The sequence below is a fragment of the Scatophagus argus genome, chromosome 4 (assembly GCF_020382885.2).
Source record: "Scatophagus argus isolate fScaArg1 chromosome 4, fScaArg1.pri, whole genome shotgun sequence".
NCBI lineage: Eukaryota > Metazoa > Chordata > Actinopteri > Scatophagidae > Scatophagus > Scatophagus argus.
In genome coordinates, this window is record NC_058496.1 from 9,454,413 (window position 1) to 9,480,571 (window position 26,159).

Consider the following 26,159-nt stretch of genomic DNA (forward strand, 5'->3'; position numbering starts at 1 on the left):
ATATTTTAGCATTTGTCGTAGATATTCTTTGCTTTGTTATCGCACTTCTTGCTCTGTGGTCTGCCATTTGTTTTGCTTTTGCAAGAGTCACACTGTCTCTCTCTTGGTGACACTGTGTGACTGTGATGTTCCTACTCTTAGTAGCAGATTCGCGGCAAAGCTTTGCGTTGCAAAACATTTTATGCTGCACTCCAGTGCAACAAAAGGCAGTCTATGTATCTGTATCTTCTATCTGTATCTCTGTATCTTGGCCTACTTTTATCTTTCACAGTATGTGACCAAGTCTTCGTTCCACTGCCACACAAAGATGCGTATCTCAATAGATACATTACACTTTTCGGCAGCCTTGATTCTGCTCAGTATGGATATTTTGTCCTGAAGTTCAGGGTAAGAAAACATATGGAAGTATTTACATATTTGAATTCACTCATCACTCCTCGCTACACATAGTGTATATTGCAATAACCAAACAGTGCAAAACAGTGCAAATCTGCTTTTAGCAAATATTATAAGCCACAAGGTTTGAATTATACCTGCAGCCAAAATAATGTCTCAGTCACTGGGTCAAACAGAAAGAAAACATGAGCAAAGGCAGTATGTAATTGATCAGACAAAGCTTTTATTCCTCTGAAAAGAAGGCCAATTTATTTCTTTGTCTGCAGGAAAAATGATTCAACTCTTCTTGAACCCTTTTTTAATCCTACTACAGTTGAAACAGAGGGCAAGAGTATTCCTTATGTTTGTGCGTGTGCAAGTGTCGAAGGTGCCTTGAGTGCGTATGTGTGATCACACACTGCAAGTATCACCACACAGGCATGTATAATGCCATTATTTCATATCTAGCCCATGGCAATAAACTAGTGGGTAGTGGGTGCTGTTTTGTGTGTGTCTGTGTGTAAAGTGAGAGAGACAGGTGATGTGGGGATGAGAGTTAAAATAACAAATACTCATTCTCCCCTGGGGTTGGCTTGATCCAATCAGCCACCCTCTGCCATTTGCACGCACACACTCTCTTTTACAGCAGCTGTGGCTAATGATGCGGTGGCAGTGGCAGTATAGCCACCACATGTGGTCTCTTTGTCTGGGCCCAGCAGAGCACACATCAGTCTCACATGTTTCAACCTTCAGGCATCATCAGGGACTGCGGTTATTTTCAGCGCATCATCATACAAGAGCTTACACGTAATATTAATAAGCTGCGAGTAAAGGGCTGTATTAGCGTTAGTGTATTTAGCTTGAAAATGATCTGATCATACAAGCTGCTTTTAAAAAGAAGGCAGGCATGTTTGTCCTCATTGATTTTGCTGACTGACAGTAGTTTATTAAGTGTCTGGAAAAATTAAGGAAATGGTTGAATACAGGAACAAATGAGTTTTCAACCCTGCGCCAGCTAATACTTACTAGGCAATAAAGAGCAGTTTATGATATAATCCACTAACTTACTTAACCAGCTGAGAATAGTTAAATACAGTCAGGACGCATTTGCAGTCCCTCCAGGCTCATCAGTAACTTGAACTGATGTTTCACTTGGGATCATTTCCATCTGTCTTACCTAGTTTAACTTGTTTTATCTTTCACTCTCCACGATTCCGTGTCTCTTGGGTTGTTGGTTCTCTGCCAGCATACAGATATTTCATCATGGTGCTTTGATCATCGAGTGGCAAATTCAGGTCAGGGGTGAGACACCTCCTGATGACTGTGCGCTTTGAAAATTCAGTTAAGTTGATACGAAACTTTTGCTGCCAAGTCATAGATGTTTCTATTTTAATTTTCTTCCTGATGAGTGAAATGCCTTTGGCTGTCTGTTAACATTTACATGTCACGTGTAATTAGGACAACACAGTCTCTGTCATGCTGTACTGTGAAGACATATGAGCTTATTTTATTTTATAGAACCAAGAAGCCAAGACAAGTTAAGCTTATTTTTTAAGCCTATTTGTCAAAAGCCGATAAAATACCATGTGAAAGTATATTTCTGAAGACTACAAATAAAAGATGCCGTTGTCAATGAGTGCAGCTCATTTAAGCTGTTGTACATTTAGGTCCACAAGTTCATTTTATGACGGCATGAGCTGCTGAATTTAAACTGTTTTCAATGCTGAGAAAAATTACTTGAGTAGTATTGTGAAGTTGTATTCATCTCCATTTTGTTTATAAGCTGGTGTAGGCTGACCGGTGACCTTAGATCTCCGAGAGCAGAGTGCACATGTTCTGTATTGCAGTGAATGCTGTGTTTCAGTTTGTATTCAAGCAAAGGCCTTTTATCTGTTCCTGTCTTCTTGTTATTTTTCTCTGTGATCACAAAGAAGACCAGCCTGAGCATGATTTAACAACAATAAAACAATAGCATAACAATGATACACATTGCATTTACTACTGTTTGTGAGAGAGCACCAACACTATTTTCTACTCTTGCAGTACAAGGATGAACTCCCTGAACTGCCACTTGCACTGTGTGTATCTCTGTATATACTTGTTTGTTTGTCTTTGCTTTTTTCTCTAGTATAACCTTTACTTTGTAATGGAAACTGAAAGGTCACATAACATCTCACATAAGATTGAGAATTCAGCGTTAGCCCCGTGGCCAAAGAGTGCTGCAGAATCTCTAAAGATCAGAGAGAGAAGCAGGTAGAATATCTGAGAGAGAAGAAGAATGACAGCTGAGCATGAGCAGGCGGCAAACTAAAGAATAACACTGAATTCCCTTTTTTCTGTGTCTGAGATTTCCATTTCCTGATGTGAACGGAGGAAATTAAACAACGTGAATTAAACAACGCTGCTCGTACATTTATGTGCCTCTCATAAAGCTTGGACGGGCTGAATTTATGAGGGTTTGGGCCAGTAAATACAGCACTCAGGAAATGTGATTAGGCTCATAAATAGGATAGTTTCCTCCTGTTCCACCCTTCACCCAAAGTACCTTGTGAAAGCATATGTTCCTCTGGCCGAGGTTTCCATGTCATGAGGAGCTCTGTATGATTTCTGTGACTTGACACATAAGCATCTTCCTGAAGTTCAAACTTCACTTTCTTTGAATGCAAATTTCATATTTAATTTCTAAAACATATAGAGGGTTAATTCTGATGGTCAATTTTTTTTAATTTCTTCTTTCTGACTCATGAGATGACACTGACACTGACAGATCACTATAGTCACTGCAGAGCTTCCTCCCCTTCTCATATTTATTTATTTATTTATTTGGGTTTTCAATTATAACATTACCTCCAAGCTTTTTCTGCATGGAACAAATAAAAAACACGATTACAACAGCGTCGTATTAGAAGTCATTCCAACCCTTCTTAATTTGTCATGTGGAAAGGTTGGTAAAGAAGATTTTCATCCCATCTTGGTGCTTTCAGTGTTGAAAGAGACTGCATCAGATGAATATAACTTTCGAAACCAATTTCAGTTTGTTTTTCCTTCACTCTCATATCAGCCGTTGGTCTCAAGATGGAACAGTTGTGAAAACACAGTTATAATGTGGTCGTATAATTTCCCTCAGCTGGCAGCATCTAATATAGTTAGAAAAAGCAAAGAATGTAGGTTGAATGAATAAACCTTTCCGCTGTAAGATCAGATAAGACTTGTCGCTCCGTAGAACCAATACGAAATAACACATTCTTCTTTTTATCATCTCTCTCGATTTTTCAGATCTTTTCCCTTTCTGTGTCAGAGGTGTAGAGAAACCTTATTTTCTTCTCCTTCTGTCTCCCAGGTGGAGTGGTGGAAGAACGAAGAGATAATTGACCCAGCAGAGGACAGAAACTTCTACATCACCATCGACCACAACCTGATCATCAAACAGGCCCGACTGTCTGACACAGCAAACTACACGTGTGTGGCTAAGAACATAGTGGCCAAAAGACGAAGCACTACAGCAACTGTTATTGTTTATGGTGAGTTTGCCTGCTTGTGGCTGTAATAATCTGGCTCTGTATGCGTCTGAAAATCCCCCAAAAAAGCATTGATGGTGATTTAGATTATCTGTTTTCATTATTGTGATTGTGTGTGTGTGCACGTGTGGCATTTTTTTTATGTCTAATGTGTCAAATTTTACTGATGTGACACCTTTTTAAATGCTAGCTGTAGCCATCCAAACATGTCTCTGATCAGCCAAGCCAGCTCCCATCTGCCACATGAAATTAGCTCCACTGCCATGCCAACGTTCTCTCTTTGTGATTGGCCTGATATTCCCACATCACCCTTGACCTCACCCAATTAAAAAAATCCACCAATCACGCCTTAAGTTTGAAATTAGAACACTTGCGCTTTCCAAATGTCTGCGTTTTCAGCCAAGAGTTTCAATACCAAATGAAATGTGCAGCATATGGCATGGTAACAGCTGTGAAGAAAAGAACAAAAAAAACTTTGTTGAATGGCTCTCTTCTGAATGGTGTTAGTTTGTTTTCCAGGCAATGCTCCTTTCTTGTTGTTTTTACTAAAAACTGAGAAGGAAAAGCTTGTTGAGAGGATGGAAATGCCTCATATGTCTTGCCTACCAAATTCCAGGCTGACATGAGAGGACAGGAAACATTTTGAGGGAGAAACAATGTAACCCCAAACACACACACACACACACACATACGCATACGTTGTTTCTCTCGAATATCACATCGCTGACTCTATTCACAAGGAGGAATGTTTCAATCAAAAATAACTGTGTGTGTGCATGTTCGATACAGACAGCGAGAGATGGAGTGGTTTGACACTGATGTATCCTTACAGAAATAGATTGTTCAATCTGTGGTTCAATCTTCTCGCCTCCACAAGGGCCCCGGCTGACACTGTTGACAAGGTGAAATAGCAGTGGAGAAAAAAAAAAAAAAAAACATAGAAAACATAAGGGAAACTAGAAGGGCACTCAGAGAGCACACACCTCTGCCAAGGCCAATAGTACACTCCTCTGTGATATGCAAATCTGTAAATGCAGCCATTATTATGCGTGGATATATTTACAAAAGTATCGGAGTATTGTTGAAATGTGCTTGTGCTTCACCGAAGCCTTAGTATCACTTCTTAATCATCACGTATGACCACTAGAAGTGAGTGGCAGCATCTGTAGAGACCCTGCGTATTCTTCTTATTAGCTTGCTGTGTTGGGGATGTTTCTGGGCATCAGCCTTTGAGTGCTGGACTTGAAGTCAATAACAGTACACAGAGTATGATGCTAGACTACAGGCTAAAAACCAAGTTAAACTGTTGTTTCTCCACTGCTCTGTCTGTCTTGTAGATGTACACCAATGAGCAGCAACATTAAGACCACCTGCTTGATTTTTTTTGGATGTCTCCCTTATGCTGCCAAAACAGCTCTGACCTGTCAGGAGAAATGATGCAGGACCTGGAATGTTGTGTCCTATGGGTCCTGTGCATTGATGGTGAATACAGCACTCAGGAAATGTGATTAGGCTCGTAAATAGGATAGTTTCCTCCTGTTCCACCCTTCACCTAAAGTACCTTGTGAAGGCATATGCTCCTCTGACTGAGGTTTTCATGTCATGAGGAGCTCTGTATGACTTCTTCTGTTCAAACTTACTCTAAAACATATAGAGGGTTAATTCTGGTGGTCAATTTTTAATTTTATGGGTCCTGAACATTGATGGTGGGAGGCAACACTTGTTGAGAGGGTGGATTTGCTGTGTTTTTCCATCGCATCCGACAGATGCACTGGAATCTGTAGGATGCACTGGAAGTTATGCATATAAAAGTGTGTGAATATTGCTTTGTAAAAAGATGATTGCTATTGTTCACTTCACCTGTCTGTGGTTTTAATTGTCAATGGTTGTGGCTGATTGGTGTATGTTGGTTTGACACACTGCAGGAGTGTGCAGTGGTGCAGCCATGTTAATTTGTGCTTTGGAAAGTAACCATCATGAAACAATCAGAAAATAACTTTTTATTTCTTTGATTCACCCCGTCATTGTTCCTGACGCTGCTCTTTGTCTTCATTCACTGTCTAGCTCACTCAACCACTGCTGCTCTCTCTAGCAGGGGTGGAGGGGTCAACTCAGTCCTTCTCATTCTGTGAAAGCAGAAAATAATTTTTGACTTCCAACTGAGAGAGTCAGGATTTGTGGTTTACTTCTGATTGCAAGTTTTTCAGAGTCATCCAAAAGAATGATTTGTTCTGGAATCTGACATAAGTAGAAGAAGAAGGAAAGGATGTGGAAAACAGAACAGAGTGGAAAACAGCAGGTGAAAAAGTGACAAAGTGACTGCCTGATTTGACTGTTCTCCCCGATGATTCATTTCTAATTGGGCAATGGGAAAAGATGGGCACTGTCCACCGGACTGAGACAGAGAAGTTTCAACCCGCTGTACCTCTCTGGATGTCCTTGTGACTCATTCCAACTTTTTACACCTGATTTCTCTCTTTCTGTCTGTCTTTTGTCTGCCCTTACATTTGTTTGCATTGTGCTGCCACGTTATTCTTCTGAAAAACAACAATAATAACAAATAATGAAGCAACTGTCAAGTATAAACGTGGCAGGATGCAGTGAAAAATAGATGTACAAAAAAATGACAGAGACAGCAAAAGGGAGAAAGTGGAAAACTACACAAAGAGACAGAGAAAGACTTTAAAAACACACATGGCTATTCTGGATAGTGAGGATTCAGAAAGCTCAGAACTATGGTTCTTCTTATAATAGTTATTGTTTTCTCCCTGTACTCTCTCTAACAAGGGGTTCAGGGTTAAGTAATTTGCAAGCGACATGACAGCATGTGAACACAGTGTGAAAAAAAAAAACGTGCTACAGTGACAACGGTGTAATCGCTGGGCACTGGACAAGTGTGTGTATGTGTGTGTGTATGTGTGTGTGTGCGTGTGTGTGTGTGGTGATTTGCTGTGCAGGAAAATCCAGCTGTTCTCACTAAACTTTAGCAACCCAGCCTCCTTCTGGCATCAGGAAAACTTATACTGACATGTAAATCACAGATTTCTCCACTGAAGATAAAGACTTGAATGGGATTTCAATGCATACTATTCCATTACACTGCTTCATTCCAGGCCTGTTGCATATAAAATTGAGGCTTTAGTATGTCTACTGCAGATTGTTGTTCAGTTTCATTCAACATACTTTATCCCCCCAAGGACCAATTTGAGAGAATCAAGTTTGCAAAAACAGACATGGTCCATTCAAAACAAAAAGCAATATCAAAAGAGGTGGAATACTCAATGGTTAATGACTGTGACCATTCACACACGTTCCTTGATGGCATTAGCTTGAAGTAATCATGGAGGACCTATGGTGGTGGTCACTGATGAATGTGTCGTGATCTTTCTGTCCCGCCTATCATTTTAGAGTTACACTTCGCCTTGCAATTGTCTTTTTTGACATAAGGGTATAAACCATCAAATAAATGAAAAAAAGTTGAAAACCTTTCATTATTAAGTTACTGATCTCTGTTGCCACAGTGAATGGCGGTTGGTCGACGTGGACGGAGTGGTCGGTGTGTAACAGCCGTTGTGGACGGGGCTTCCAGAAGCGAACCCGCAGTTGCACTAATCCCGCCCCTCTCAACGGAGGACTGCCTTGTGATGGACAGGCTATACAGAAACTGGCCTGTACGTCACTATGCACTGGTAGGTCTCATTCTGCTATATTCTTCTATATCCACTTCCCTGTATTTATACTGTATTTATCCTGCTCTGCATCCTTTTGTTCTTCTTGTAATTTTTATTGTGCCCCAAAGTTTCCACTTATTTTTTATGTGCCTCTCTGGTTTCATCTCTTTTTTTCTCACGTCTTGTCTTCTTTTATGTCTCTCATTCCCTTGGCCTCTTTTCTAGTGGACGGTGTGTGGACAGACTGGAGTAAGTGGTCAGCCTGCGGGACCGAGTGTACGCAGTGGAGGAGGAGGGAATGCAACAATCCAGCACCTAAAAATGGAGGAAAGGACTGCGAGGGGCTGGTTCTCCAGTCTCAGAATTGTACCGACGGACTCTGTATGCAAAGTGAGTGGACAGTGATGAATTTTCTTGCAAAAGCTTTGGAATTTATCAATTAAATGCGTTGTAGCTATGTTGTATATCGTATCTAAACATGAAAAATGTGTATGCCAATATGAACAAATGCCTTGCAGTGGCTGAATGAGATGGCTATTGACTTGAAAGTGAATTGACCACAGATTAGAAAGACCACTGGAGCGGTGGAGCATGCTCAGATTGACAAGAGCCATAGTGGGTTAAATGTAACATGACAATTCAGCAGATTCTTTTAAACACATTTAACACTGAAAATAAATCTAATGAAATGTGATGTCAGCAACTGACTTGCTTTAGCTGATATCTTTAAATGCCTAAAAGTATCTGTAATCACCTTAAACATATTGCTCTCAAAGATATTAGAAAATCATACTGTATTCAAGCACTTTGCTCTTTGTCTGAACATTGACTGCTGACTTCTTGTTAAACAATGCAAGTGTCAGTGGTGTCCTTCTAAACTGAGTCAGTGGGCCTCAGTATTCTCTCAGTATTCTGAGAAGAGTCAGTATTCTCTCTACCGTTTATACTGAAATTGGCAGATTTTTTTTTACACCCTATAAGTTACATTTTGGGGCTACAGCTCCATAAGCCCTCAGTCATTTTGGAGTACCTCGCGAGCGCCCCCCGCATAACGGAAGTTTTGAGAGTGGGAGTTCGTCTCTTATTAAAATTTATTTGCCCTCAATGTGCCAACAAACCCGAATTACCTCTTCCAGTTGTTTACCCCGAGCTTGAGGAAGCAACCAAACTGGCTCTGCTCAGTGTCAATCAGATCCATAGCTTTAACTCCTGATATGCCAGACTGTTTTCTTTTTTTTTCTTTTTTTTTTTTTTAGCATGGTCTACACTCATCTAGCTCTCATCTTCATCAGTCTTCTTATCTCTCTGTCTTCTTGTCTCAATATGTTTCCTGTCGTTATTGCCATCTTTTTCTTAATTCTCAGTCTCTTTGGTGTCACGCCTTTCCACAGAAACCTACCTGCTTCTCTGTGTTCTTTCCGTTCTTGCTCTACCTTACCTTTATACATTCTGTACTCATTAGGGGATGATTTAGGGGCAGGTTACTGAGCGTAATCATGAGTAACCTTACTTTTCCCACTTTCACTGTCCATTACTCAAGTCAAAACACCTTTTTGTAAGAAAGGTAATGATGGATAATAATGTGAAACAATCACCCAAATCCCCCAACAATTTACGGTTTCTGACACCAGTTTTTTTTTTAAAAAGTGTGGTCAATTACAGAACTGCATGGAAAATGTGGGTCATAATGAGTCATAACAAGTCATAACGGCACAAATATAGCAGCAGCAGTTTTTCCACGGTGGAGGCAATTATATTTGTTGACTTGTTGGAATAGTGCTTGTGACTCCCTGTGCTCTGAGTAATTGGCAGACAAGCATCTGACGTGAAGGGAGAGAGTGGCCTGTCAGAGTGAAGAGAGAAAAGGTAAAAACTGAAAAATGATGCTTTTTGAATCAAGTGCTTGTAATTATGCCATCAGTTCACATTAGTCATTCCTTTCACACAACATGACAGCCACAGATGGATTTCCTCAGTGGCAAAAATTCTCTTTGAGACTCGGTTCATCTGTTCCATCTTAAAAAGTTCCTTTGAAGAGCAAAATATTTTTTGAAATTGACCCGACCTGATGATACAATACAAATACTGTACATAGACATATTATTATAATATGGAAACAAAACCACCGGCACAAAGCATGGACACACTAATTTAAGACTGATTGCCTCTTGTCTCAAACAATTAAGGGAATAATATTTTCCTGCTGCCTAAAATACGTGAGGATCAAGTGTATTAGACAAGTTATTGGTGTCCTACACTGCCTTCCTGTAATAATTACCATTGATTTCAAGGCCCTCCTCCTTATACACACAGCTACATTGCTAACTCTCTCATTCACTATTTGCCTTCAGGAGCACCGTGATGATCTGCTGCTGCTTTATTCCCAGCTAAGGCCGAAAGTAAATCATGAACGCAGCTTTTGTCAGGCTACGGCACAAACTACCTGTAGATGTCAAGGGAGCGAGCTTGCTAAATATTTTTAAAATAAAATAAAATAAAATAACACAAAATAAAATAACACTGAAATTCTGGCTTGCGCTCTGCCTCACATTTATGCACTGCTGCTCTTTTTTCAAAATGCTGTTTTTATTTATTTTTATTTTTCAGTGTTTTTATTATTTAAACCTTATAATATGAATGAAACATATTCTATTTCATCCTTACTTTATTATTAATTTTTCAGTTCAGGAGAAATATGCTTCATCATATAAGTGAGCTGTTCATTGTGTGAGGGGCTTCTCTGTGCAGCTTGAGGACAGCAGTGATGATTTAATGGCTCATGAACAGTGGAACGATATTATACAATCCCTGAAAAAGCTTTGATCATAGGCACATTATTGACAGGCCTTACTGTATATCCCCTCACTGTATATTATATACTGTGTCTCTGGCCCATCAAAAGAATTCCCTGAGGCCTGTTAGATATGGCCACAGAATCTGGGATAAAACCCAGAGAGGTATAGATTTAGGCTCATTTCCCCTGATTGATTTTCTGCCTTTAAAATACCTCAACAGCTGTGGTTTCATGTCAGCACTAATGTTTCAGCTGTTTCCTGTAGCATTTACAGGAATCCATGAACTGTGCATGTGTGTGTGTGTGTGTGTGTGGTTGTTAGAGGGGTTTTGTGCATGTACAACATTTTATAGGTAGAGTACTGTATATTTGAAAGGCTTAAAGCAGTTCATTTTGCTTCTGTTTGGTTTATGAATGATTGAGGGCTTTCTCAAAAAGTCTTTACACAGACAAGTTCATTGGCGTTGATATCCACCTTGGCAATTACGCTACTGTATTTTAGTTGGTTTGCATCAGTAAAGCACAAAAATGTTCCCTCATTCACCAATATTTACTTGAAAGCGAGTGCTGTTGCGACAGCTCCAGATATAAATTACATTTATAGTTTTTGCAATTTACGCTTCACATTTTAAACTTCAGACACTAATGAGAAAAGTACAACAGCTGTTAGCTGCTGGTTTAAAGGGTTGTGAATGAACTGATGATGTTGTGTCAAGAGTGATGGGGGGAGTAACTGTTTTAGATAGTGCTCTGTAATTGACTTTGTGCTCAAAAAGCACTTCACTCTACGATCACTCTTTCTCTTTCTCTTTCTCATTCTGTCTCTCCACCAACACCTCCCGCCTCTCTATTTCATCTCCTCCACCATCTCTTGCTGCCCTTTTTTCTAAAGTTGTCCTGTTAAATCCTGAGAGGTAGAAATCCATTTGACCTCACTTCTGACCCGTGTTGAGTGCCCCCTCTCTTCTGCTGTTTATGTGTTTATCTGAGAGTTATATCAGTGCTCTGTGTGTGTGTGTGTGTGTTTGTGTTGCTATGATGGAAGGTGTAGGTCTTTCAGTTTTTTTTTTTATGCTCATGTTGTTTTATATCTTTTGGCCTGTTGACATTTTTCTGACACATCGATCTGGATTCTTGCAGCAGATTCACTCCGAGCTCCACTGTGTCATCCTTGAGAACATGACATTTTACTCACTACCTGCTCTGCGCGTGCACACACACGTCTGCGAGTGTGTGAGCTCAATAACTGTACCTCCAGAGCAAATAAATTCTGCTGTGTGGTCTCTAAAACCACAGTAATCACTAGAGATTCTGGCTGTTATATAACCTTAGTGTTTGGATTGAACGTTGAATCGTGTTTGTGTTGCATTATACAAAACGATGAGCCGCATGAGCAGGTAGGCCACTGAGGAGCGTCAAACAAGCCATCTCCACACTGAGAGCTCTCTTCTTCCATCTTTTGTCTCTCCTCGTTATCACTTCTAATCGCCTCACTTTGTTTCCAGCTCTCTTTGTTACTGAATAATTTATGCTTCATTTTTTTTTTTTTTTTTTTTACTGCCCTCGTTGTTTTCAAATTTGTTTGAACCGCTGAGTTATAATTGGAACGTGATAAATCTCTGTCATGGCATGTTGCTCCTCCTATCATCACTGACTCAGGGATTAATCAGCATGACATTTGTTGAATGCAGTCATTTAATACAAGAAGAAGAAATCTGAATGAAACTGTGCAGTGACATAACTACTTAATGAATATGCAATAAATTCCTTAAAATTCCTCAGTAATGTAGCTCCGCCCACCTGCGTAGCTAAACAGAAATGCCACATCATGCTTGTGCACAACTGCTACTGTTTATTTATATTTGCAGATTACCCCACTTAACCTTGTCAGTTTTTCTTGCCCTTTGGTGCCGAATTTTTCTTGTTCATCCAGCTGGTCTGGCAAGAAGCTTTTAAGCACACCATGTTGCTGTGTTGCCTTTATCAATTATACACCAGCACTTCAATTATACATCAGTACATCAGCTGTTCATCTGTGTCATAGACCTTCTGTCTGCCAGGACTAAGTGGGCCCACTCAGCATGACACAGCAGTAACTGTCAAATGGTCTTGTTTTTTTTTTCTTATTTCAGGCTTTTAATGAGTTTTTTTTCTTGATGTCTTGTCATGTTTGTGCCGTTTATTTGTTTGATTTTGATTGTTGTGTTCCTCTCCCTTCCTGCATCCATTCCACCACCCCCTTCTGTTCCTGTGCTAAGGTTCATTTTTTCAGAAGTCCACTGAGTCCAAAGAAAAGAGTGATTTGGGAGTCCCATGTAAGTCTGTGTTTTATGTTTTATCATCACCCACTTTCTTTTTGTCTTACTCATCTTGCTGTTTCTTTCTTTGCTCGAGCATTGACATTTGACTCGTTTTTTGAGATGATAGGGGAGTCGATGAAAGTTTTGCTCTTGTGTTATGATCCGTTCCCTTGATGGTGCAATCTTTTTGTTGTGCTGATCAAACAAATGTCCTCAAACAGCAGCTTCAGTAGTTCTAAAACTTCATTCAACATTCAGACAAAGACAGTCAGGGTAGATTAATCGTTCGCACATTTGTCTGTATGATGAAAATGAGATTTTGCAAAGCCCATAATATGTAACCAGCCTACTATGTAACTACTAAATTATTTAAAGTAAACTTTGCTATAAATCTTGATGCTGTAGTTGCACAATTCCTTTGTCATTCTTTGGCTAACAGTATAAAATACAACTTTGTTTTTTTCTCCTTCAAACTGCAAGATTTTCCTTTACTTAAACTCCGAAAAAGGCAATAATACCAGCTATAATTCATAAAACATGACATCATGCAAAAACTTTGCCTACAACCATAGTTAAACTTCTGTTATACAATAAGTACTATTTTATGATCTGTTTAAATGTGTTTTTATATGTTACTCGCCTTGCATAGGAGGTCTACTAAAACCTAATCAGTCTTTAAAATGTAGTGCAGGATCCCAGAGTTGAATGCAGCACAGTGGTGACAGATTCCTTTAATTAACTCGATTCCTTCTTTCTTCCTGTCTGATAGCAGAGGATCGATTCAGCACCAGCTCGCTTGATTCGCAATTTGTGAGTTTGTTGCAGCTGTGGTCATTCTGGAGAGTAGCCAGCCAGCTTTGGATCGTTGCCAAAGTATGCAATTTGCCTTAGTACTGAACACTTGCTTTGTGTTTACAAGTGTTTAGGCTCACCTGAACTCAGTGGGTTGCAGCCCAACTGTGGACACTGAATGGGAGTACCCAAGTGTCCAAGTGAATGACTGATATGCATCATTTGTAGGAGAGATAAAATATTAACAGGACAGCACAAAACCACCTGACAAGGGCAATAGTTCTTGGGAGGTGAGAGATAATGGGATGTGAAAAAGTTGTTCAGCTTTACCTGCTCTCCTCCTTTTCTCCCATCCAGCTCTTCTTCCCCCTTCACTCTTTCTTTCCATCTCTTTACTGCTACTGTTGATTTCTCAAAGTGACATAATGAGAGAGATTTACTGCAAACTGTGAGAAACCCAGAAATGGAGAGGTGAAAGAGGGAAAGGACCTCTGCCATTTATTATTACTGTGCTTTTTACTTCTTTCATTGCGGGATCGCTGATTTTATTTTCATAGCAATTTATATAGCGGCTGTGATGTGTTCTAATGGCTCTCGTTTAGGGTCCGCTGAAGCCGTTTCATCATCCCGGTGTGTTTTGTTAGGTAACTTGTCCCTGTCACATACAGAGAGAACTAGTGATGAGATCGAGGCAGTCATTGCTCATTTAACAGATTGTCACTCTGGTTTTAATATTCAAAAATACAGTCAGTAACATGAGCACTGGGAGGTTGCATGAGTGGCTTTGAGACTCACTAATCATCAAGCTGGTCCCGTTCTCTCACAGTGCAATCACAGATAGGAATGTCGTGTCATATTTATCTTTATGTTGACACTTTGCCTGATTCTTCCTCTTTATTGCTACATTAGAGATGGGCTTGATGTGGCTGAATTACATGTTGAATTCAGGTCAAAATATACTTTCTGCGTAGTTGCTCAAAGGTTTTTTCAATTGCACATGTCTAATAGGAACTGTGAATGTGCAGTCCAGACAGACACCCAGAAACACTCTATTTAAACACCCTATAATGCATGGTGTCAGGGGTAATATGCAAGGTTTCTTCTGCTCCAATGCACAACCATGACCATGCTGTATCTGCAGGGAGGTGGTATGATATTTGGTCAATACCAGTGACTTAATTATTACATTTAGGTGCTGAGATTTCTGTTTCTAAAACATCGTTCCCAGCCCATACTCTCACATTAAAGTGAGTCATGATGGTCCTAATGCAGTCACAGTTTACCGCTGCGCAAGCGAGGACCGTGCCATAGTTCATACCATGTATGATGGCTGAAAACATTTACCCTCAAGTCAGAAACGAATTGGCGAAACAGCATTTTGTCATTTGCATTTGTACCGTAATTTGTTGACGTGTCTCTTTTATGACAGTGTGACACAGCTGTTTGTGTCAGTTACGCAGCAGCTTAGCTTGAGGCGATGAGAAAGGTGGGAGGTGGCTGAGCTGTAAATTTGTGTGGAGGGAGACAGCTTTTGCCAGCATTTCGTGATTCATATTTGTGGCCAGCAGTCACTAAAGCAGGTCGTAATGTTTCTTTCACTTGGATAAAACTATCTGTATTCAGAGGCTTCTATTTGGTCCATTCATGAAATGGCTCTCATTGTACAGGGTTGTTACACAGTCACATGAGATGTAGATGAGATGTAATAGCTTTATGTATACATAGCTGTTTTTGGTCATAGAAATACACTATCGGGCTTTAGTGGCTTCAAAATGGCTCCATATTTAAATTCTCAACATCAACATCCCTACTATAGAAGATACACACATACAAATGGCTGCTCACTTTCTCTGTCTGTCTGTCTCTCTGTGGTTCATCTCTCCCAGTTACTTAGAGTCGATGTGTCACGAGTTGAGAACAGCACGGGTGGCGTTGGCATGTTTGTGCCAAGCAAGATCAAAAAAAAAGAAAACAAAGAAAGGCAGTTGAATGAGTTTCAAGTAGTGATTGTCCATAGCACTGCTTTGGATGCAGATCACAGAAAAGATAGAGACAAGCTAAGCTGAGTTATCCTTGTTTCCTCCTTCTTTAAATCCTCTTAGTGGCAGATCGGACAGACTCTGAGAATGACAAAAAGCTCAGCCAATCAATAGACAGCGATCCATGCTGAATGAGTGTGAGCCGGGCCTTCTGTTCCACTCGTCCGTGTGTGTAATCAACTGCGAATGGGAGGGAGAGAGTGTGTGTGACATGTATGCAATTTCCTGAGCACCCAAGTGTTTATTAGTCACACACATTGGCACACACATGCATTTACCAACAGCATGTGACAAAATTCCCTGATTTTTCCCAGAAGTTTTGCCAGTTGCATTGCCCATTATTTTTGGACACATGCACACTAGCTTATTCACTCACTCACACAGACTGTACACTCCAAACAAACTGAATTTGGCATCTGCACAGTAAACAAACACTGGCAAAATAATTTTGGTCTTACAACGAAAGCCGTTTGAACACACACACACACACACACACGGAGACACAACTAAAGCACACTGCTCAGTCTTGTTCTAGTAAGGAGACACCTTTGTGTAAATCTTCTTGCCACAAAAGAGCAGGAAGATGAGTTCAAAAATATGGCACATTTTCCACTTGCCCTGAACATAATTTTGTAATTTCAAGTTACATTTTAATTTCATTTTTTAATTTTATAATCTGTTAATGGTGTTAATGCCAGCACTGTATTGGCCAGTGGTACGTGCGCACACAAGCATTCATACTCATACACATGCTGCACGTATATGAATGGAAGCGCACAAGAAAAGATATGTGATGAAAATGTGAGACTGTCAGCATCATATCTCACCTGAGATGTTATGGAGGCTATGACAGACAGTTGTCTAAGTGAGTACGGATGTTCTTCAAAGGGCAATCTGTCACACAAGCATACATACACACACACTTAGACTTTTATCAGTAATTAATGATAGGAGAGGCATCTAATTAAGAAAGATCCAAGTTGAATTTTATTAAAATTAAGGTCAGCATGATAGCATCAGCAAACCTTTCTTTATTTTCCCTCCATAAATCTTATTCATTCACCCTCATTTCACTCCATATTTTCCCCCTGGACATCCACGCCCCCCCTGCAGCGGCTTGATGACCTAAAGTGATCAAAATTAAACTTGGATCAATATGATCATTCTCGAGTTCTTCAGTGATGAGTGATGCTTGTGTTAGGGTTTTCTTTTTTCTTTCTGCATGCGTTCACATCTTTATGTGTGCTTGTTACTGTGTGTGGTTGTGTGGGTGTCCTGACCTTTGCAACAGAACATCCTCCCTCCTATAGAGAACTTTTCAGATGGTACGTGCTGGAACATCTCAGTCTTGTTATTTATTCAGTTCTTTTTTAGTATGTCCACTGAAAGGCACATATTTTAAATCTAAATCCAATTTAGTAGAGCTCGCGGCTGAGTGCTTCAGACATGAAACTGCTTGTCAGGTAAAATGGAGGAAAAAGCTTGGGAGATAGTTGACTTGTGGATAAAAGTTAATATGTGCGTGTGTCTGCCCGTACATTCATTGTGAGTGTCAGTGCTTGCATGAGTGCCCATAAAAATGAACTTAGGTGTATGTACCTATCAGTACTTAGTCGGACTGTGCTCCTTCCTCATTATATCACTGACAATTTTGTCCTTCTGGCTTCCCAGAGCACAGCCTCGGGCCATGCTTAGATACACACAGAGGTCCAAACACATTATTCATTCATCTGGGTTTGGTCAAAAGTGCACACCCACATTCGGTCTCCTTTTCAGCCCCCATCTTGTCAGAAAAAGACAGCCTATTATGCAAGGCTGTACGACAATAAAAGTACATCAGAATTAAAGAACGGGCAGTTTTTAAAGCAGCAGTTTGGTTTTCGGTAGCTTAGTGAAAAGGAAAGGAAAGAAACAACCAAGAGGCGTACACAGATGCTGTTCAAGACTGATGATCGGTTTTTAAGAAAAATAAAAAACTGAATTGAATTTTGCATGGTTTGTCGTGGATTCTATGAATCCAGTGACCCAGATCCTTCACCCTTCTTTTACAGCTATAAACATTTTTTGTTTGTAATCATGAATGAATCCCATCTATTTCCTTTCATTTTTGTTTGATAACCACTTATTTTCCACCAAATGATTGGTTCAGTAATGTTTGAGCTTTACTTTTTTCAGTATGTTTACTGCACTGTAGGGGTTTAATGATGCATAAATGACTAATATTGTCACTGCTACTTGAGCACCATTTGTAAATTAATTTGTTTAGTTTTCCGTCGTCCAGATTGTGATGCTTAAGGTGAAAGTGACAGTGGAAACTTAGGATAGCAAATAAATAAGATAACTGGATAACTGATAAGAGAAACCAAAAATATTCGGTATCCTTCAGTTATATGTAGGTTACTGAGACAGATAAGAAGCTCTAATGGGACGCGTTGTTTCATTCATCTAAAAATCAAACAGAAGGAGACCGAGAGAGAGGTGAGCGTTATTGAGGCAGAGAAAGATCTGAGAGAAGTGGGAAATAAACTGATAGTCAAGAAGGGATGTTTAAGCCCACTGGCATACAGTGAGACACGTTACACTCCATACACACACACACACACACACACACGCTCATGCATGCACATGTATCAAGAACACAGCAGGCCATAGCCTAGTTAACTTATCCCAAAGTGTCCCACTACACTTGGCTGACTGGAAAAAGCAAGTTTGGAAGTGGCATTTTTTTTATTTATTTTTTTTTTATGGCTGCCTGTCATCCCACTTTTCTGAAGTTCCAGACCTTCAAGTTAAAGTAGAAACAAGATAAAGTTTCCCTAAATAGATGAAGATGATGATGATCATAATTAAGATCAGGGAGTTGGTACTTAAGAGGATTATCCAATTCTATTCCCCTTTGGCAAGTGCAAGGACCTTGATAACAAGGCAACTTTGTGCAGCAGTGTAGTCGGGGCATTAGGGATTTTATATCTTTTTAACATCATGAAAAGGAAATTGGCAACTGCATTGACAGGACCCGTAGGGGTTAAACTGTGGAGATTTTAAAGGTGGACCCTAAGTTTGAGTTACATGTGATGAACACATATTTGGAAAGTGATTTGAGTTTCCATAACAAACCCCTCACGTTGGCATCAAGTTTTGTGAAGAGAGTGCAGACTCTTAAGCGCAGATCAGGAGTTTGGTGACGTGTGACAGTGACGTGACTCACCGGACACCTCACTGTCACACATTAACACAAAGTTATACGTTATATTTATTCATCTGACAGATAATCTCTGGACTAACTGTTTAGTTGTTCAAAAAGTAAAGAAAAAATACCCATAATTGACCCATGATGATCTTGCAGTAGTTAATTCTATACGCTGGCTGTATGATTAGTTAAAAGTTAAACTTTTTTTTGTTTATTTTGCGCATTTCCATTTTCAGACCAAAATAATTATTATAATAGTTTTACACAATAATGTGTCACAAGGGCTTGACATTGAGCGTATTTTTTCTATTTCTTGGACAAAGTGCCCAAAGACGTTTTGTTCATGGCAGTCTGAGACTTAATTATAAGGAACATGCTTTTCCCTCTGGTGATTGGCTCCCCAGAGACACTAGAAAGTGTCTCGTGGCTCCCTCAAGTGGTAAACGAGTAACTAACAGTGCAAGGAGTGACCTCTCCTCTGTGAAGGCGCGTATGTGTGAATCAGGCTTGGGCATATGTGAGTGTGAATGTTTGCGCACCTCATCAAAGGATTCTTTCATGCATAATCAAGTTCATGCTTTCTGAACTTGTTCTGATGCGACAACAGCAAATCCTTTAGCAAATGACTCAGGCTGTTTGTAGCTAAAAGCCTGTTATCTGCCTCTCAACTTTAAGGGCGGATTAAAAGGAGCATTCCTATACTTTTCTGTCTTCTTCTTAATAGCTGCAGACAAATCCCTTCCTACTAGCTACAGAGGACATGATTATACAAGGAGTGCTTTAAATGTTGGTTGGACGCCTCAAAAAAAGTTTCACAAGCGCTTTCATGTTAAATATGTTGACTTGTTTGTTTTGCTGCTTTGAAGTTCATGTGAATTTCCTTTTCTTTCGCCCTGTTTTTCTCCTCTTTGCTGTTATCATCTCTTTTCTCTCTCTCGATTTACTGTGCCCTTCTTTGCTTCCTAATTCTATTTTTTATGCACTTCTTATATTCTTTTTATTTCCTCTAGACTCTTCTCTCATCTTATCCGCCAACCTATCACCTCCTTTCCCTTCTGTTCTTTTCTATTCTCCTTCCCTCTCTCCACTTATTGGCTTTCCCTTCTTCATCCCTCTCTTGCTCTCTTGTCTCCTCTCTTCCTCTCCTCATTTCTTCAGTAGGGCTCGTGCCTTTTACCACCGGCATCACCCATCGCTTAAAATTTTCTTAGTTCCTTTCTCCCTTTTAAAATATGGATCGTGAATGACAGTTCCACCGTTGTTCTCACTGAAACACCATTAAAGTCTCAGCCAGATTGAAAAAGGATGTTAGGACCCTTGTAAAATAATTAACAGCCTTATTAAGTTTTAAGAGTTGGTGCCGTTCTCTTTTTTTATGAAAGGTGTCTCTGTCTCTCTCTCTACCTCTGTCTAGACAAATGATCGTATTACACAAGCTGGAGGGTTATTTGAAAGTTTCATTTGAAATGGAACCTACAGATATTGTTCTGTGGGTCTGATAGGTGGTCTGAGGTAAAAGTGAAATTGTTGAACACAAATTAAGAACAGACAGAGAGCCATATTAACTTAATTTGAAGCCTACCACCCCTCTCATCTTGGCTTACGTAAAACGAAATATTACTTTGTTCTCTGTCATTGCCTGGATGTTCTGTAAGAAACTGTCTTAGTTGTCACTGTTTATTTCCACTTTTCCTCCTGATATGCATGTCTTCTTAAGCAAACCTTTTCAACGTACTTGCTTCGTGCTTGATAACATCTGTCTATAATTGTGTCTCTCTTCCTCTTTGTGTCCCCTGCAGCTGCTCCAAGTACAGATGACGTGGCGCTGTATGTGGGCATCGTCATCGCAGTGATTATGTGCCTCGTCATCTCTGTCATCGTGGCTCTCTTTGTGTACCGCAAGACGCATCGCGACTTCGACTCGGACATCATCGACACCTCAGCACTAAATGGGGGCTTCCAGTCTGTTAATATCAAAACAGCCAGATCAGGTAAGGGATGTTGCAGAAAAGGACATTCAGTCCAGGATGGAATGAATAAGAGAATATCCTGCTTAAGTTAAAGTTCACATCACACTGAAAAGCATTTACTCACTGCAATCTCCGCCCCAAAGTTACAACCGTGCTGCACCTGTAATCACACTCAGCAGTGACGCTACAGTTTTGTGGTGTGCCACGCTGGAACCACTGGAAGATTTTCAGGGCATGTTAAGATATTTTTTTATGTCATCAAAGTGTTAAATGTAAGATTCCTTGAAAACAAGTTGCACAGCACACAGCTGCAAACTCAGTGACTGTTAAATGAAAAAAGCAAGCTAGACTATTTTTGTTATTTTCCAGAGTATGATGGCATTTTTCTAAACATAACCAAACTCAGTACTTTTTTGGAATGTGCTCAGGATAAAAGAAAACAAGAACAAGCCAAAATCTAGTGTATGGATGGGCTGTTTATAGTCAGCATGCAAAAAATATGGCCACTGTGTTACCTTGCTGGATATTAAATGCTCATCGGCAATTTTCTGTAGTCGTAATATATGTTGTTAAAGTGTCCTGAACTAGCAGATCATGACATGGCTAAGCTAAGTATGCAGTAGTGAGAACAATGCTTTCCACTCATATCTCACGATGTTTGATTCAAAAGAGAACCTATTTTAAATGTAATTGTACCCATTTTAATGATCTGTTAACCCACAATGCTCTTTCATCTTTTTCTGTCTGTGGATGTGTGTTTTTCCCAGAGTCTGTAATGAGAGTTTTGTTAGACTGATTGGTGTTTGGGCTGTTTTAACTCTGTGTCTCTCCCTCATGCCTCTCAGCGATAAGAGAGCTGGTTTCTCTCACACTCTGCTCTGTGCTGGACTGTTACACTGGGCAAACCGGATGTTTGATTTAATGAAGCAAGTGACAGTCAGTAAAGGGTAGAGTTTATTAATTATTCAGTGTAGTCAAGTCAGTTTCATTTATATTACGCCAAAGCACAATGGAACTCATCTCACGGCACCTTTCGTACAGAGCAGGTTTAGATTGTACTCTTTAATTTACAGAGACCCAACATTCCCCCATGAGCGAGCACTCTGTGATAATGACAGGGAAAAACTGCCCTTCAACAGAAAGAAGAACTAACTAACCTATAGATGGATAAATACAGTGGGTATATGGATAGATAGATGGAGAGATACAGGATTGATAGATGGGTAGGAATAACAAATCTGACCAAGCCTCTTTGGAAATAAGGGTACCTGCTTCGTCTCCTATGAGGTTTTGATGTTACTATCATTTAAATCCTTTGCTCAGCCTGCAGCTGTCAGTCTTTACTGGTCTGGATTCATCTCTGTCTCCACCAGAGACTCCTGTCCTCCATCAACGGTGCTCTCTCTGTCATTCTTCTTCTCTGCCTCACACTTTCTTTCTCTCCCTCCCTCCATCCGCACATTCAGGTCAATCACATTTCCTGTTTATCAGCATCCTCCTCTCTGCATCTCCATCTCTGTCTTTCCCTCGTCTTGTCTCCGTCTGTCTCGTCACAGTGACTCCTACCAAAACAGACGCTCCCTGCGTGTTTTTCTTCCTGTTAAAGTGGAGCCATCTTTCACTCTCGTCTGTCTGTATTGTCATGTCTTCCTCTCTGTCTTTGGCAAACGGATAAGACAACAAGACACAGCATACTTGTACACCTACCTGCATGCATTCGATAGCTTACTGGAAATGCCAAGATTGTACGGGGAATGTGGATGAATCAGTCCTCAGATGTAATGAACTTATGACCCTTCCTGTAAGAATCTTTGTCAAATCGACTGCAAAAACACACTTGGCTTTTAATCTCTAATTCAATAAACCTAGAAAAAATGCTCAGAAATTCCTCCATGTAGGCAGTAGGCACATATGCAAACAGACAAGCACTCATATACTCCCACAAATTTGGATGGAATACTGTAAATTAGATGGCTTAAAATAGTTGATGACAAAACTGTGCTCATCCTGGTACTAATCATACTTATGATGAACAGTACTTGACAGCCTGGTCAACAAGAAATGGTGTTACTGCAAAGGGTTACCGCTAAACCACAGATTTTGTTTGAATCTAAACCTACAAACTACACTTCTGGCACACTGAGACACCTTCAACATTATACTGAGTGTGGCCAGTTGTGGGCGGATGATTAAAATTCTATTCATGGTTTACAGTAAAAACAGGAAAGCGGGGTCAGAGAAGATGCAAATTGGTAAACAGTGAGCTAAAATAAATGTGCGTGTGTGTGTGTGAGTGTGAGAATGTCTTTGCATGAGCGGAGACTGGTTGACATTTTATCAGCAGAGCATTAGGATGCTTGTCACTCTGCGTTGAGGGACCATTTCCGATAACTATTAATGAAGAATTATGTCCCTCTCCCTCTGACTTTGTCTCTCCCCACACCTCCCTGCCCTCTCTCTCTCTCTCTCTGTGGTTTTCTGTTAGTTGTTAATTAAATTTCAGCAGGGATGATTTGGCTGGAATACCCGCTGGCTTTAAGGGTAAACAGCCTGGTGATAGAGAGAGGAAGAGAGTGATAGGTGACAGCTGTGTGTGTGCGAGTTTTCGTATGTAGGTGGTGGTGGTGGGTGATAATGAGGGATTTTAAAATTAGAATGGATGGGCTTGTGAAGGGAACGAGAGGATTTCAGGCTCTACACCCAACCCCCCCCCCCCCCACCCAAAAATAATAATAATAAAAAAAAGCATCCTGGTGTGAACAAATCTGGAATTGTTCTCAGTAGGTAAATTGCCTTCCTGTGATCCCAACCCAAATTAAATGTTAGATATTTGTTGGATTTTCTAATGCAAGAGAGTGCTGTTTATGTGGATGCACTTTGATGTTTTTCTGCTATCATTGTTAAACCAAAAAGGGTTGTGGCAAGATGGCTCAGCAAAACTAGTTCCAGAGTGACTGAGCGTGCCGTCTCATGTGGTCGCATGGGGCACATTCGCTTGATTCACTCTGGTAATGTAAACCCTCATTTAGGAGTTTCTGGTTTGTTTATATTGCTAAATGTATTATAATGATTACAGTCAGTAGCAGTTGGCTGCCGCATCATTTAAATGGCCTTTAAGGAAGTGAGGCTGGCAGATAGAACAAACAAAAGTCAGTTGTTGATAATAATTTTGCTACAAAAAGTTTTATAGTCTTGATTGAACAAACAAACAAAAAGCATCTGAGAAATTGATGCAGAAGATCAGTATTCTAAAGAAGACCTCATTAAAACCAGGACTGTTCTCAGTTCAACACAGGGCATGTGCCTGTGTGTCAGAACATGGAGGTAACTGCATTTTATAACTGAAATCAACATACTGTAAACATTGCTTATTATATAAATTCAATATTCAAAGCACATGGATTAGCGAGCTGAATTTGTTAGAAATCATTATGTTCTTACAGTTGCCCCCTGGCTTAAACTAACCTTCCCTGATGAGCACAGAAGGTAATCTCAGAGAGACTCACTTCTCCATCCCCACTGATACCATGTAATTGTATATGTGTGTGCTATTGGTATGCAAGACACACAAGAGTGTGTTCACAGTTTTGCATGTTTTACATTGCAGATGTGTTTTATTTATGTCGGTGCTTGCGTGTGTAAGTGTGCCAAAGTCCCTTTAGCATTTACATGCAATTCCTGAAAGATGTCAAGATCCTAGCAGAAGTATCAGAGCGAACTCGAGAAAGAGCAATGTAAAACATCCAGTTACACACTGGGCCGAGTTTTGTTTTGTTTGTGATTCTGTTCAGAGCTTCAAATGTATTTATTAGAACATGGGATTGTTTAAAGTGAGAGTCTGTAACTTAATATCCAAGAAATTTCTCTTCATCTTTCAAATGGGGTTTTGCTTTTACAGCCTCAGTGTATGGTGGCTAATGTTGGAACACTTTAGACAGATGCTGTGTTAATGTATGTGTAGATTCTTGTGCTCCTGTTACACTACATTTTAGCACGTCATGCATAGACGTGATGGTGGCAGCTGACAGAAGACAAACTTAGTATGGCGTTCTGCCACAGTGGTCTCGCTTTTAGATATTAGAAGCACAAGCAGAAGTGTAAAATGATTGAGATTGGTTTGCTGACTGATTGCACACTGTATGCTCTGTTTTGTTTTGCATGTTCTACTCTAAATAAACTACATACATGACACACACGATGAGTTCATACAGCGTAACAGAATGAGTTAACTCAATAAATCCATCCTAACGACTTTCACTGTTAATTAATGCTGTCATATTTTGTGGCAAACGTACACACCAGGTTTTGTCAGTGACATTTGAATCATGACAGTGAATGTTTCAAAAGCAGACAGTGATGTGATTAGTTAAGTGTGACGGCTTCTTTGACTGCGTGGGTGAAGTCAGAATCGCTGACTGACAGTGCTCTGAAAATGAGCGTCAAGGATGGCATGAAGCTTTGCTGTTCTGCTATAATATAATACACATAGCAAGATCAGCTTTGACTCATTCATTCATTTCTCTCTCCCTCTCCCAGTCCTGACTAGTCCTCCATCCAGGTCATACCCCTGTGTACTGCAATGTACCACACAGACACTGATACCTTATCAGCAGCCCATGTTGCAGCTTATTGCGAGTGTAAAGCATCCAGCTTTACCTTTCACTTTCCCTCACGTTCACAGACACAGTTTTCTCTCAGTGCTACTCATGTTGTTTGATTTTTCTCTCATTAATTTCCCTTCTCTGTCCCATCCTGTCTCTCTCTTTCACTTCATCCCTCCAGCTGATCTACTGACAGCTCCTCCTGACTTGACAAACGCAGCTGCCATGTATCGTGGCCCTGTGTATGCCCTGCACGACGTTTCAGATAAAATCCCAATGACCAACTCTCCTCTCCTGGATCCTCTTCCTAACCTGAAGATCAAAGTCTACAACTCGTCTGGTCTGGTCACACCACAAGATGACCTCGGAGGAGACTTCGCATCCAAACTGTCTCCTAAGGTAATGTAATGAAAGCACCACTCAATCTAACGTCACTGTTCTTCATTCAGTTTTACAATTCTGCTTACGCTGTAAAACGTTCTGTACAAACACAGCAGGATTTTGACATATTTCCTTCTGATGTGAGATGGTGCTGCTGAAGCATAATGAGTAGGACTGAAACATGGCAGCTATGTATTCCCAGTCACATAAATACAAAACCAAACAGCATTAATATACATGCAGCTCAGTGCCCCAGTTTCCTCCCTCTGCTCTGTCAACTACATAGTATGCATACTTGAGTCAGCTGTCACAAATTCAGACGAAACTGCTCGGTTTCATCACGGCACCTGTCCAGAGGCAGCACGAGAGCTGAACTCAATGTCTTTCATTGCTACAGATAAGTTTCAGTTGATCTGTTCTGCCACTGCGGGTGGTTTTTAATTGTCATGTTTTGAATCGCCACTAGTGACTAATGACTGATCTCACCTCTCAAGTCTGAGGAGTTTTTTCTGGTCTAGTGTCTCTTTT

The 26,159-nt window shown here is 40.2% G+C and overlaps 1 protein-coding gene across 2 annotated transcripts in view; it reads left to right on the top strand.

The window, feature by feature from the left end:
* The window catches only part of unc5ca (unc-5 netrin receptor Ca), a 173,731-nt gene that overhangs the window by 128,567 nt on the left and 19,005 nt on the right, over positions 1-26,159 (top strand). The window contains exons 5-10 of one of the 2 annotated variants that reach the window (XM_046387556.1): positions 3,716-3,896; positions 7,415-7,582; positions 7,790-7,954; positions 12,617-12,673; positions 20,479-20,670; positions 25,432-25,649. In XM_046387556.1, coding sequence (XP_046243512.1) covers positions 3,716-3,896; positions 7,415-7,582; positions 7,790-7,954; positions 12,617-12,673; positions 20,479-20,670; positions 25,432-25,649 — 981 coding nt within the window. The remainder of the gene's footprint in view (positions 1-3,715; positions 3,897-7,414; positions 7,583-7,789; positions 7,955-12,616; positions 12,674-20,478; positions 20,671-25,431; positions 25,650-26,159) is intronic. The other variant, XM_046387558.1, reaches the window with a different exon arrangement.